This window comes from Bactrocera tryoni, chromosome 3 (genome assembly GCF_016617805.1).
Source record: "Bactrocera tryoni isolate S06 chromosome 3, CSIRO_BtryS06_freeze2, whole genome shotgun sequence".
Lineage (NCBI taxonomy): Eukaryota > Metazoa > Arthropoda > Insecta > Diptera > Tephritidae > Bactrocera > Bactrocera tryoni.
Genome location: NC_052501.1, coordinates 62,059,547 through 62,073,643, shown reverse-complemented (window position 1 = coordinate 62,073,643; position 14,097 = coordinate 62,059,547). Strand labels below are relative to the sequence as shown.

The window sequence follows — 14,097 nt, the reverse complement described above, 5'->3', positions numbered from 1 at the left end:
AATAACTAATCAAAATCTAAATTAAAATTTCTTTCTAATTACCGTTACAATATTTCCAAATGGGTCTATTTCCGTTTACTACTTCCCTTTGATATTAAAAAACAACTACCTACCCCTGCCTTTCATTTTATCCACTGCTTGGTTGGATTTGCGTCAAAAATGGTAGGAGGAACATTTATAAATCCATTATCTCAATTGTCGTGTGGTCGTTTGTCGTTTTCTAACATTTTATCAACATAACTCACATGCGAGTTTGTGTGTGGCCAACATAACTGTAATTTGCATAGAAACAAGCACTGCGACTCCATTATTTCCACATATTTTCTACGAGCAACGCACTCATTCATTATCTTTCGCCCGCCTTTGCAACTCCAAGCTGCAACGCAATGTTGCATGATCTATGAGTATTTGCACAATGATTGAGGGGACTTAGTGGCATGAGTTGGCACACATATATGCCATAGGCACATTCCTACACACCGTCATACATCCAGTGTTTCACGCCTAATATGGAAGGCAAATACGCAGTGGTCGCCAGAGAGATTTGCGGGACTTTCCTAGGCCTAGGCTACTGGGAATTGATGTATGCCTGACAAATACTATTACGCGTGTGTGTTATTGAAATTATGCGGTCTAACGCGTATTTAATTGTGGAATTACTTGCACTTGGGCATTGGAAATCTCTCAAATTTGCCTTAAGTATTTACATAACCTTTAACATTTTTGTTTGTTATTATACTCATATTTTATATACTTTTGTACGAAGTTTGTAACACAGGAAAGAAAACGTCGGAGACTCCATTTCGAGGTTCCCAAATTTTTTAAAGAAAAAACATAGAATCTTCATATTTAATGGGAATGTTTATTATCATTCCAAAGAACATTTATTTTTATACTCTTGCAACCAGTTGCTACAGAGTATTATAGTTTTGTTCATCTAACGGTTGCGCGTATCACCTAAAACTAAGCGAGATAGATATAGGGTTATATATATATATACTACATATAAATGATCAGGATGCCGGTTGACTGTTCATCTGTCCGCCCGTCCGTGCAACCTGTAACTTGAGTAAAAATTGAGATATCTTGATGAAACTTGGTATACGGGTTCCTTAGTACAAAAAAAAATCGAGTTCGTAGATGGACGTAATCGGGCCAAAAACGATCGAAGCCGCATAAAAAGACATAAATAAAGATATGTATATGATATATATAAAGCTGCAATTCGATACAAGGGATAACAGTAGTAAGGGGCACTTGTGGGCAAAAAATATTTAAAAAGACGGCGTGGCTACGATCTCTAATAAGTTTTATGTACATATCTCCTAAACTCCTAACTAACTATTATAAGAACCTCTACTGACAGTGCGAAAATGGATCAAATCGGAGGATAAACCCGTTCACTCCCCATAAATGGTACTGTTAAAAACCAATAAAAGTGCAATAAATAAATAACGAAATACGTCAGAGACATTAAATTTTACTTCCTCGGTGCCTTTAGAGAGGTTCATAGGAGTCAGTGTGAAAATTGGACGATGGGCGTGGCACCGCCCACTTTTTGGTGAAATCCCATATCTCGGGACCCGCCCAAACCGATTTTGACAAAATTTAGAACGTAGTATTCTTTTGGTAATTTGATGTCACATTGTGAAAATGGACGAAATCGGAACACAAACACCCCTACTTCTCATATAGCACAACTGTAAATTCCATTTGATTCTTTAAGTTTCTAGTACACAAATCAAGAAGCAATTTATATAAAGGGACAAAATTTTGCACGAAAAATGTTTTTTGTATATGCCACTTTGTGGCTAAAAATGGTTCAAATCCGACAAAAACTGTTCAAGCCCCTAGGTACCATATGTGGACCTCTGTACCTATAGTTGACTTTTGTTCGAAAATATCGGCCAATGTCTGATGAGTGGTTAATGTTTAAAATGTGATTTTTGGTCAAATAATCGGTCACCAGCGTCGATCGATGAAATCTTTCATCTTTTAAAACTCCAAGGTAGAATACCGCATTAACGTTTTGGCCGGGTGGAACAAATTCTTTGTGAACAATGCCCTTGGAATCATAAAAATAAATCAGCATTGTCTTCACTTTTAACTTCTCCATGCGCTATTTTTGGGTTTTGGCTCGTCCGGTGCCTTCCATTCAGCACTCTGGCGTTTCGTTTCGAGATCATATTGGAAACACCACGTTTCATCACCAGTCACAATATTGTAAACGAAGTTTTTGTCCTTTTTTACCTCTTTAATGATGTCCTTCGAATTTTTGGTTGTCAGTCAATTTGTGCGGAACAAACCGTGCACGCACCTTTCATAAGCCCAAATGCTCGGTCAAAATGCGATAAATCGATGTTTTGGAGATGTTCAATTCCATTTCCATGAATTTCAATGATGATTTCGGCTGATTTTTGATGAATTCACGTACAGCTTCAATGGAATTTCTAGTGAGCACGGATTTTGATTAGCTCACATCTTTGATCGTCATTTATGTCAACACGACCACTTTGAAAACGTTGAAACCACTCGTGCACTCTGCTACGGGATATGCAATCATCGCTATAAACTTGTTTCATCAATTGAAACGTTTCGGTAAAAGTTTTACCATTTTTAAAACAAAATTTAATGTTGGCTCTTTGTATGAAGCTCATTTTCGCACCGATAACACAATCATACTGACACGTAAAACGCAATAACTTCACTTCCAATTACTGAAATGTCATGAAATTCTCACTGAACAATCGATAAAGATATCAGATTCTAACGCAACAGTCGACATATAGAACGCACCTTGTATAATTGAAATTCAGGGACGGTACTACTCTGACAATGGTATGTTTGTGTGTCAAAAATGTGTTGAATCGCACCAATACTTCCCTTAGCCCCCATATACTATTATAAAGATTTTCGAAGTTCAGGTTGACTTTATACCGCATATATCGGCCAATATGTGAGTTATCCCAATGAAAATAAGATAGTGTATCTTTGTGCCTAAAATAGATAAATGTGAGCGAAAACTTAGGCTAGCACCTATATAACTAATATCAGGATTTTCGAACATCCGGCTGGCTATACTCTATATGATTGGTTTTACACCTGGCTTTGATTCTTGCAAGTTGCAAGAGTATAAAATGTTCGGTTGCACCCGAACTTAGCCCGTCCTTATTTGTTTCACTTAACTTCAAGCTTTATTTAAAATTTAGCTAAAATATTTACTTAATCTCAAGAAGGTTTATATTTTAGTTAGCCCCAATCGTCAAAATTTTGCTAAAATATTAAATAACATAAAAAAAAGTTGAATTAGCTTCGAAAAATAGTTTTAATGAACCTCAATACTTAACCAAAGTATTAAATAACCTCAATAATGTGCGTTCTTACTTAAGGTAGTAGTCTGGTAACTTATGCCTATTTTCATGACTTCTTTAGCGGGTGGTTTTTTATAGAAAAATAAAAATGAATTATCTTAAATATTTAGAGTGTTTTTATTTACATATTGAAAATATAAAAAAAAAATTATTTGAAAAAACTTAATTTTTTGTTACTATTATTATTGCCACTCGAAGTTGGGACCTCAAAAAAAATGCTCGTGGGTGGCCCGGGTGATTTTGGTTCTTGACGTTATCTAAAATCAAATATTCTTGATTATTCTTAATCTATGAACATGTCATTCTGGTCGGAACTACTGAAGTTAAATTTCAAGAGTTAATAACAAAATGGCGGAATTTAAAAAAAAGTGCATGTATTTTAGCAAAGAAAGGGTTGTAAAATAAAAAGTTAGAGTTGAAAAAAATTTTCGTTAGTACCGACGAGAACTACTCGTATAAGTGTGTAGAATAACCTAATTTTAAAGAAATCGGTTCAATAGAAAAAAAGTTAGGACCCGGGCCGGCCAGAAAAACAATGTTTTGAGAAAATCGTTTAAAGTTCAACAACTCCGAGAGAGAGAACTCCGAGGCGCTCTTGGAAACTCTTTATAACTCGCGAAATATTTCGAATTTCTGTATTAAATTTTCACAGTATATTCTCAAGACGTTGTACTTTCAAATTAAGCAAAGAAAATTTTTTCCATTTTTTCAACTCAAGTTACCAGACTGCTGCCTTAACTATGTTTGTACTTAACTTTAAATTTTGCTTTAATACCAATTTTGATGAATAGTCAACCTACTTAAAAAAATTATTTTCAGCCAAAAAAATTCTCTTGTTTTAGACATCTTTAAAAATAAAATGAGGTGAATAAATTAAATTTCACCACAAAAGTATGCAAGAAATTAATTTCACCACTCCCTTGCAATTATTTCAAAAATCATTAAACATGAAAATAATAATAAAGTTGCAATATACATATATGCATATATAGTAACTATATCACTTTTCTGATTACAATCACGCAACAGTTCCTATTATTTCCACGAAAAATTCCCACTATCTTTGTTTCGGTGCCGTTAAAGCAATTTATATGCATTTATGCGCACCGCAGTTCCCGTACGTGATATTGTTTACCTACGCAAACATATGTATACATACATATGTGGTATACATAAAAACTTACAAACATAAGTATCTATGTGGCAGCTTTCCTTAATAAAATTCAAATAAAATGACATATTAATTTTACCTTAATGATATTTACTTTTTTATAAATTGAATGTAGTTTGTGGCACAATTTGTCATTTTGATAGTTGATAGGTTGTATAGTTAGGTTATGTACGTTTCTTTGACTGTAACTACCAAAGTAGAATGTCTGACCTTTTGAACTACTTTGTTTTAGCTGGCAATGCTGCCATTTGATTTGTGAATTTATATGCTCATTGTATTAGATTACAAAATGAGGGAAAGCAAAATGTACAGTTATTTTTTGTAGCATTGTTTAACAAACATGGTACAGAAAGGGTGTTTTTTAGACACCCGTTTTCCCAGAAAAAATCCATCCATGCCATCATGTTTTAAAAATGCCATCCGAGAAGACAAACTTTCAACCACTTCTTGCCGAAATTGGGAGCGGATGACCACAGCTTCAATTCGTGCGCACGATGGCGGGTGGACGTATTCGTGTATTATTTGATACTTTTCCCCACCGCAGCAATAGTGATCCCCTAGAGTAAACTTGGTTTGAAACAGATTCATAGTTTGTGTAATTACCGCTTCTGCTGGGCGAGTATGCCAATCAAATATTGGACGATTCATCGAGTGATTTTGGTAATAAACTTGCAAACATCGGTCCGGAGAAAGTCTGTTTATTATGAAATCGCAAATCAAACTAAGTATAAATCAAGTACCAGTTATCAAAAAGACCAAAAGATCAAAAAGGTAATGATCGAAATTTGATTTCTATGAAGAAGCAACTTAACTTAAAGAAGCTATTCCAGAAGTAAAAAATCCTTAAACGTGCTTTAAAACTTACAACAGGCTAGTTTCTCTTCTATTTTTAAATGCGGTAGATGAAGTCGACAACTTTATGCAATATCTGTAGCAATATATTAATTTAATTTAAATCGATTTAAGCTAAAAAAAAAATATTTTATTTTATCGGAAATTTTTTTTAAAGAATTTTAAATCATATTTTTGCTTTATTTGAAGCTACCGATTTTTTGTATTGTTCAAGGTATCTCGAGTAATTTCGGCACAATAACTCTAACGTTTTCCACTAACATTTTTTTAAAAAAAGTGTAAAAATTTATGATTTTATAATTTTACGATGCATTGTGACAAGTGTGAGTCCCCTATATATAACAACAATAAATCCCCCTATCAGAAGTGCGACAATTGCGTGACAGTAATCGAGTAGACGAGTGGTGGACGTGGTCGCATGTTAAAATAATTAAAGTATTCCCAGTATTTGAAGAAACAAAGACAAATGAATAAAATAGCAATAAAATTGTCCAAGTCTAAACACGCTCAATATTAATCAAAAACACTTCAAGTTCCGTATTGAATTTGCATAAAAATTGCTAAGGAATTTTTTTCTGATCGCAGGTGTTGAAAACATCTCAAATTGACAGCTGCCATTCTCGCGAGTTTCGGCTTTTCCATTCCAATCGCGTGTAGCTTTTTTGCCTCCAAATGGGCTGTGATTTATTTCATCGAGTTCATTCCACTTGGCATTACTTACAATTCCGCAGAGGGTGTGGGCTGAAGTGGAGCAAAGTAAAGCAAGGCTAATGTTTTGAAATAATTATGTAAATATGTATGTATGTATATATAGGCAATTGTGTGTATTGCTGTGCCGGGAATATTAATTAAAAATTTGTTTCACAATATAAAATTTTTTTGGTGATCCATTTGTGCAAGCCAAATGTTTTTCTGTTATTTTAATTATGGTTACTTAAAGTTATTATGCGCAAATTGGCAATTGATATGTCAACAAAAAGCATGTTGGAACATAAAATGGTTTTTAAGGCAAAGAAAAAATTATTATTTTATTTTATTTATTTCGCCTTGTAGACTTGGCGCCTTTCAAATGGTCGCTTTAGAATTTTAATTCTCAGAGTTATAGCTTTGATGGCACCAATACCAAGTAAAGATCTTTAAAATAAAGCTCGTCTAAAACTAAAGCGAAGGAAATGAAAAATGAAGCTCTTTTAAAAGTTAAACAGTCAGAAGAAGTAAGAACTAGATTCTCTAGCGATGGAATATCTTGTTATTTGACTATTTATATCTCCGAAAGCAAATAAAAAATCCGTTATTATATGGTTGTGCGGTCTTACCAACTAAGAGTATAGGATATCACAAAACTGCACACGAAGTGTTGCCAGTTCATTTGAACAATTGGTATAGTTTGTTCGATTCACTAATCACTAACACTGAGTTCAGAACTGAAAGCAACTTAGATGTGTGAGTGGTTTAGAAAACAACATTATGATGACCAAGATAGAAAAATAACTAGCTTCGCGCAGTATCGATAACAAAATTACTCGATTATAAAATAATCGACAAGATGCGATCTCTAAAAACATTTAATACAGGATACTCTGTAGGATCCAATGAAGATCGCAAGTAAATATTGCATAGATACTATATGTGTATATATAATACAAATCGATATATAGTACAAATTACAATAAAAGTGACGACCGATCATTGGCCACAAACACAATCACTGCTTAAAAAGGCCAATATAAATGTATTCATTTTTCAAATGAACCACTCTAATTTCGAACATTATTTTCCTTAATTTAAAATCTTCGAAAAATCCTTTAATTTGGATAATACCTGCCATATAATTCAAAAATAAAAATGTTTACAACAAACATTTCCTATTATATATTATTTCCTATATTCCTATTTAATCCCTCATTTGTCACGCTCCCTTTTTAAGTTTATATATTTTTCGCAGTCGAAGCTCCAGTAAATATTTACATATTATTTAGTATTCGCAAATTGCGCTGGCCTTGCCAGGTGTTTTTAATAGTATATCGTATATTTTTATACTCTCGCAACAATGTTGCTAAGGAGAGTATTATAGTTTTGTTCACATAACGGTTGTTTGTAAGTCCTAAAACTAAAAGAGTCAGATATAGGGTTAAATATACCAAAGTGATCAGGGTGACGAGTAGAGTTGAAATCCGGATGTCTGTCTGTCCGTCCGTCCGTCCGTGCAAGCTGTAACTTGAGAATTGAGATATCATGATGAAACTTGGTACACGTATTTCTTGGCTCCATAAGAAGGTTAAGTTCGAAGATGGGCAAAATCGGCCCACTGCCACGCCCACAAAATGGCGGAAACCGAAAACCTATAAAGTGTCATAACTAAGCCATAAATAAAGATATTAAAGTGAAATTTGGCACAAGGGATCGCATTTAGGAGGGGCATATTTGGACGTAATTTTTTTGGAAAAGTGGGCGTGGCCCCGCCCCCTACTAAGTTTTTTGTACATATCTCGGAAACTACTATGGCTATGTCAACCAAACTCTACAGAGTCGTTTTCTTCAGGCATTTCCATATACAGTTCAAAACTGGAAGAAATCGGATAATAACCACGCCCACCTCCCATACAAAGGTTATGTTGAAAATCACTAAAAGTGCGTTAACGGACTAACAGAAAACGTCAGAAACACTAAATTTTACGGAAGAAATTGCAGAAGGAAACTGCACCCAGGCTTTTTTTAAAAATTGAAAATGGGCGTGGCCTCGCCCACTTATGGACCAAAAACCATATCTCAGGAACTACTAGACCGATTTCAATGAAATTCGGTACATAATATTTTCTTAACACCCTGATGACATGTACGAAATATGGGTGAAATCGGTTCACAACCACGCCTTCTTCCAATATAACGCTATTTTGAATTCCATCTAATGCCTTCTCTGTATAATACGAGTATATACATTAGGAACCAATGATGATAGCGGAATAAAACTTTACAAAAATACGGTATTTGAAAAATATGTAAATGACGTATAATGAAATCTCGATTATCACTTTATCATGCGAGAGTATAAAATGTTCGGTGACACCCGAACTTAGCCCTTCCTTACTTGTTTATGTTACGTTTTCTTGTTTACGTGCTTCGGTAGTCAAGTGAACATTTGTTTGAATGAAGTAAATTTAAATGAGTTATAGTAGGTCAATGTGCGAAATTGTATGTAATAAATAAAGATGTTTACAATTTTTAATACAAGCAATTTGGAAAAAAAACCGAAGAAATGTAATAAATGAGGGCAGTTTGAGAGGTTTGCGAATTTTTGGGCAAAGCCCCATCCGTTTTATCATCAAATATTGCATTGTTTTTACCTAAAGTCAGCCAAAAGACTCTGTTAAAATTCACAATTTTCAATCTTTTTCGCCTTTGCACGTTTTTTGCCATTTATCTTCACCAAAAATGGAAATTTCTGAAAGCAAAATTTGCCTAAGGCCACGTTCAGATAGAATAATTAATTCAGACATTTATCACTATGACCAAAAAATAGTAAGGCTTTTTTTAAAACGTTTAATTTATTCTTCAAAATCTATGTCGTTCCCCTCAGGAAATCGCCCTTGGCTTCAATACACTTGTGCCAACGCGCTGTTAAAGTAAATTTCTGGAATATCATTCAATTCGCGTAGCGATTCGCGTTTAATGTTTTCAATTGACTCAAAACGGTTTAACCGGAGCGGTCGTTCGTGTTTGCTGAATAGCCAGAAGTCACACGGAGCTATACCAAGCGAAAACGACGGTTGCGGCATAATATTGGTTGTAAATTTGGTGAAAAACTCACGAAGAATCAATGCTGTATGCTACGGTGCATTGTCGTTGTGCAAAAACCAAAAGTTGTCGCTCCATAAATCCGGCTTCGTTTAACGAATAGCTTCGCGTAAATGACGCATAACACTCAAATAGTATTCCTTGTTGACAGTTTGGTCGTTTGGAAGGAATTCCGAGTGCACCACAACTTGATAATCGAAAAAAACTGTGAATATAATCTTGATTTTGGAGGATGGAGTCATGTGTAGAAGTTCAAGCAAGTGAGGAAAGTTCTCTGATCGCCATTCACTTGGGAATGGCCAGAAGCGATTCTTTTACACATGGCTCAAGCAGCTCACAACTTCCGGTCTTTGACCAAGTATCCTTTGGGTAGCCTAAGAACATCCGTTCCTGGTTGATGTCCTCGCGAATGGTGCCACGTAGCAAAAAAAGAAACGACTGGCGCGCTGTTGTTAACTCGGCTATAATCGCGTAAGCGCTGTCTACGCCAATTAAGAAGAAGAATTTTGGTTTTCGAAATAAAAAATGGTGACTTTTGAACCATTCGTGCTTTCACTTTTCTTACGCCCAAATAATCTTTCAAAATAGCATTCAATGATCCTTCCGATTATCCAATGATATCAGTAAGACTTCTAATTGTCAATTCTCAAGCACCACGCGCTCTCAACCATTTTGAATAGTTAGTACCATCAAAAAGACTTGCTCGCGATAAAGAATTGTCACCGAAAGCTTTTTCCAACATTCCGAATGTTTCCGCGCCAGAAATTTGATATTTGAATAATTTCACTCATCGTAAAAGCAGCCGAATGCTTGTTATGTACTTCAGAAAGACAAGCGTATACGAAACGCTAATGATTATTTTGATGTGACATTTGGCACTGGGGTCACTGAAAGCCATACCAACCTAGAAAAAAATATTTCGACGAATGAGTTTTCGCAAAAAATTTAAATTAAAAGATCTTACTATTTTCAGACCATAGTAGTAGTTGTAATTTGAGTCAACCATTTTGGTGTTTATACTGACTCAATCAAGCCGAATAATTATGTTTAAGAACTGAGAACGCTAAAGTTATTGATAATCGCAAACAAGTAAATTGAAGCAATTAAAGTGTGAATTAAATCATTCCTGTTTAGAGCTCAAATGCACTCGATTTAGCTTAAGCAATAATCATGTGACAGAAACCTGAAAAAGGTTTTGCGTTTGTGAAAAGTTTAGTTTAATTAAAATCACAATAATTTTACTTTCGATCAAAATTAACCCAAAGCCTTCAAGCAAATGTGATCAAATTATTGTCAGTTAAATACTAATTAAGTAATAAATTTAAAGCTTCATTGTGTGGGAAGACTATTAAGGGCTAAATTGCTGCAATTTTCTTCAATAATTATATAATAAAATAGCAACTTAGGAAGAGGGGCCTTCATTGGTCTTAGATTTTCATGTGTTCTGAGAATAACTTGCTTCAGAATCTTATATTAAATTATTGTCTTATTTATTATCTGTCTTTCTTTTTCAATAAATAAGTTTGTCAGGCATGTTTAAAGGGGGGAAAATCGTTACTTTGTAAGCCTATTTTGTGACCTTAAGCACTTCTTTTTTTTTATAAACAATTTATTAAAAATATTAATACTTCTTTATGAATTCGTTCGACATATTGTCGCGAAAGGGAGATTATTTCTGTACTGCTAAACATTTTGGAAAATTTCAAGAAAATTACTATTTAATACAGTATTAAGAAATCATATACATATGTGTATGTGAATGACGTACTTTACATCATATTATAAAATACTTACATATAGTATATTTCTATGAAGGGAATTACACATTTTGCTCCAAGGGTAATACCCCTTATTATCGCACCGGATGTTTCTGCATATTTTTTTTTGAAATAAATATTTATTTGCATAGCCATACATGCTTACTTACAATGTCACTTTATATTTTTATATTGCAGAAAAATGAGTTTTATTGCTATGTGATATTCATGATGAACAAAAAGACATCGATGCAGTTGCGACAGGAGCAACGCCCGTGGTTGCAGGTAAATTATGCTCTATATAAAATATAGTTGAAACATAATTGCGAGACTTAAATGGGAGTCTTTAATATTTTTATAATAAAAGGTAAAAAAGTTGGATGAAAATTTAATTGAGGTTTGTCACACGACCTAAGATACATTGTGCCCTTTGTATATTAAACACCTCGCTTTACACTTAAACATAAGAAATCGGTGGAAGGATCGATCGCTGGGTTCGATATTTTCTATCTTTTCATTAAGGGGTTACATGAATTTCCTGGGGTAAAAAATACTTTTCTCAAAAAATTTTTTTCTCATGTAAAAAACAAAATGTTTTATTAAATTTTTTTATTAAAACCTTTTATTGTTACAAACATGCTTTATTAGCAAAGAAATTCTAAAATGTTTGGAAAAACAAATTTTAAACTTGGGCATTGCGACGCCATTCCCGATAATCCTTCGAAAAAAACATGCGCCTGTGTTGGCAGGATAACTCCTCACAGGGTCTTCTAAAGAGAAAGTAATACGTGTTTTAGTAAAAACCTTAACTTAGAACTTAGACGAAGGAAAAAATTTAAAATTGGTTTTGTGGCAGACATTTTTACACAAGACACAAATAGTTGTCTTTATATTAGCAACGTGGTAGGCTCACAAGGAGGTTTTATATTGAAAACTTCCGACGATGTCTAAAAACTCTCCGTGAAAATTTATTTTTGTTAAGCCACCGATGCAGGAGATGTCTCACAGCAGTTATTCTGTCATACTAACTGTTATGATCACTTATACGTATGTATTACAAAGTGTATGGAAAGGTCGTGTATTAAGGGTCGCTCTTAAATTTTTGCAGATATCTATTATTTGAGGAGTATCTTTATGTTAGCAACGTAGTAGGCTCACAAGGCTACTTATACTTATACTTATACTTATACTTATACTTATACTTATACTTATACTTATACTTATACTTATACTTATACTTATACTTATACTTATACTTATACATATACTTATACTTATACTTATACTTATACTTATACTTATACTTATACTTATACTTATACTTATACTTATACTTATACTTATACTTATACTTATACTTATACTTATACTTATACTTATACTTATACTTATACTTATACTTATACTTATACTTATACTTATACTTGTTACTAATTATCTTTATTTGCGAAAAGATGTATTATCTTTTAAATCTATGTATCTTTGCAGAATGTGCAGAATGAGATAAGCGACAAATTGGGCATCGACAGTTTTCTTGTACAGCCCATACAAAGACTGACCAGATATCCATTGTTGTTGCAGCAATTCATATCTGTAAGTATGGTACTTACGAAGCCTCACTTAAACAATTTTAAACAATCTCCCTGATTTCTTCACCCCACCAGGAATTCTACAAAAGCGGCATCAGCTGTAAGCCAGTGCTGGCATCTGTGTGCAAACTGGAGACACGCATGCGCCGTCTACTTGAGGTAGTCAATCAAGCGGAGGACGTGCCAGCGATAGACGAGATAGCCGAGGTGAGTTTGAACTATAAATTTGAGTACTAATTAAACCACTGTTTATGCTTACAGCTCAATTTGGCGTCTCAGGGCTACTTTCGACGCGCCACCGAGTTCGAGGCTTATCATCATCGTTCGCGCAAGAAGTATGCCGCTAAGGTGTTCCTATTCGATCGCTGCCTCATCTGTACAGAAGTGCGAAAGCGCCGCCTCGCCTATCGCCACCACTACGAATGGTCGACGCTGGAGTTGCAGTTGAATGGCAGCAAGAGTGTAACGGTATTGCAGCGCGGACGCACTGCATCGGCGAAAGGTAGCGCCAAGGAGGAGTATGAATTCACGGCGTCGGAAGCGTGTGCGATGACACAGTGGCTGCGTTGTGCGCGGAAAATCATCGAAATCGATCGCGTGGAGGCGGCGATGCGGGGGAAATTCGTGCTGCCAATGGATTTCGTGCTCAGCGTTGGTGCGGCCATTTGGCTGTTATGGAATTATTCGTAATAATTTTGCTAATAGCTTGATTGACATCCTAATGGGCGGGTCCACAACTCAAATAAGCGGGTTAACTTATGATTTTCATCTTATTAAAATAAGTTTTTATTATAAAAAACTATAGTTTAAGTATGTTTTTGAAACTAAAATTGCCGCGAAGATTAGATTGCATAAGACTTTTGTTAAACAAAATATAATATATAGTTTTGTAAAACGGACGATTTTGCATTTATTTAGAATATTTGAGAGGTAATGACCATATTTCGCAAGGTATGCCATGAAAATCAAGTAAGAAGGACAGTTTTGGTTAGCAGATTATGAACTACAATTATATTAATAATTTCAAATAATTAATAATAATTTCTTTATTCTTCAAAATGTATGTCGTCCGTCTTAAAGTAATACCCCTTGGCCAGAATAAGTTTGTGGCAACATTTTTTCGAAACTTCGAAACAGTTCTTAAAGTCAATTTACGGAATAGACTTCAATATCCGTAGAGATTCACCTTTTATATCTTCACTTGACTCAAAACGGTTCCCCGGAGCTATCGTTTGGGTTAGCTGAACAGCCAGAAGTCACACGGAGCTAAATCAGGCGAGTACGGTGGTTGTGGCACGATATTGATTGAAAACCTTTTTTGTAGTTGCTTTCAAAGATTTGTTTCTTATTTTGTCATAAGAATGAGTTTTCGATGATTCGGGTATATTAATTACTAAAAAAACGGAAAAAAAGAAGTGAGAAATATTATGTAATTTTCATCCCTCAGGTCTCGAGGAAAGTCAACTAAATTATTTGATTGGCAGAAGGCTAAGCCAGATATGCAAAGTCCTCGCTGTTATAGGTTCAGCCGTCCAAGTGAACTACCTGGAATCGAACAATCA

General features: G+C 34.5%; 1 protein-coding gene across 2 annotated transcripts in view; it reads left to right on the top strand.

The window, feature by feature from the left end:
* LOC120772508 (pleckstrin homology domain-containing family G member 4B) overlaps positions 1–13,434 on the top strand; it is a 44,053-nt gene extending 30,619 nt beyond the window's left edge. For both annotated transcript variants that reach the window (XM_040101153.1, XM_040101152.1), the window contains 4 exons: positions 11,145–11,231; positions 12,435–12,539; positions 12,611–12,742; positions 12,797–13,434. In XM_040101153.1, coding sequence (XP_039957087.1) covers positions 11,145–11,231; positions 12,435–12,539; positions 12,611–12,742; positions 12,797–13,225 — 753 coding nt within the window. In that variant the 3' untranslated portion in view covers positions 13,226–13,434. The remainder of the gene's footprint in view (positions 1–11,144; positions 11,232–12,434; positions 12,540–12,610; positions 12,743–12,796) is intronic.
* Positions 13,435–14,097: the final 663 nt, after the last annotated feature.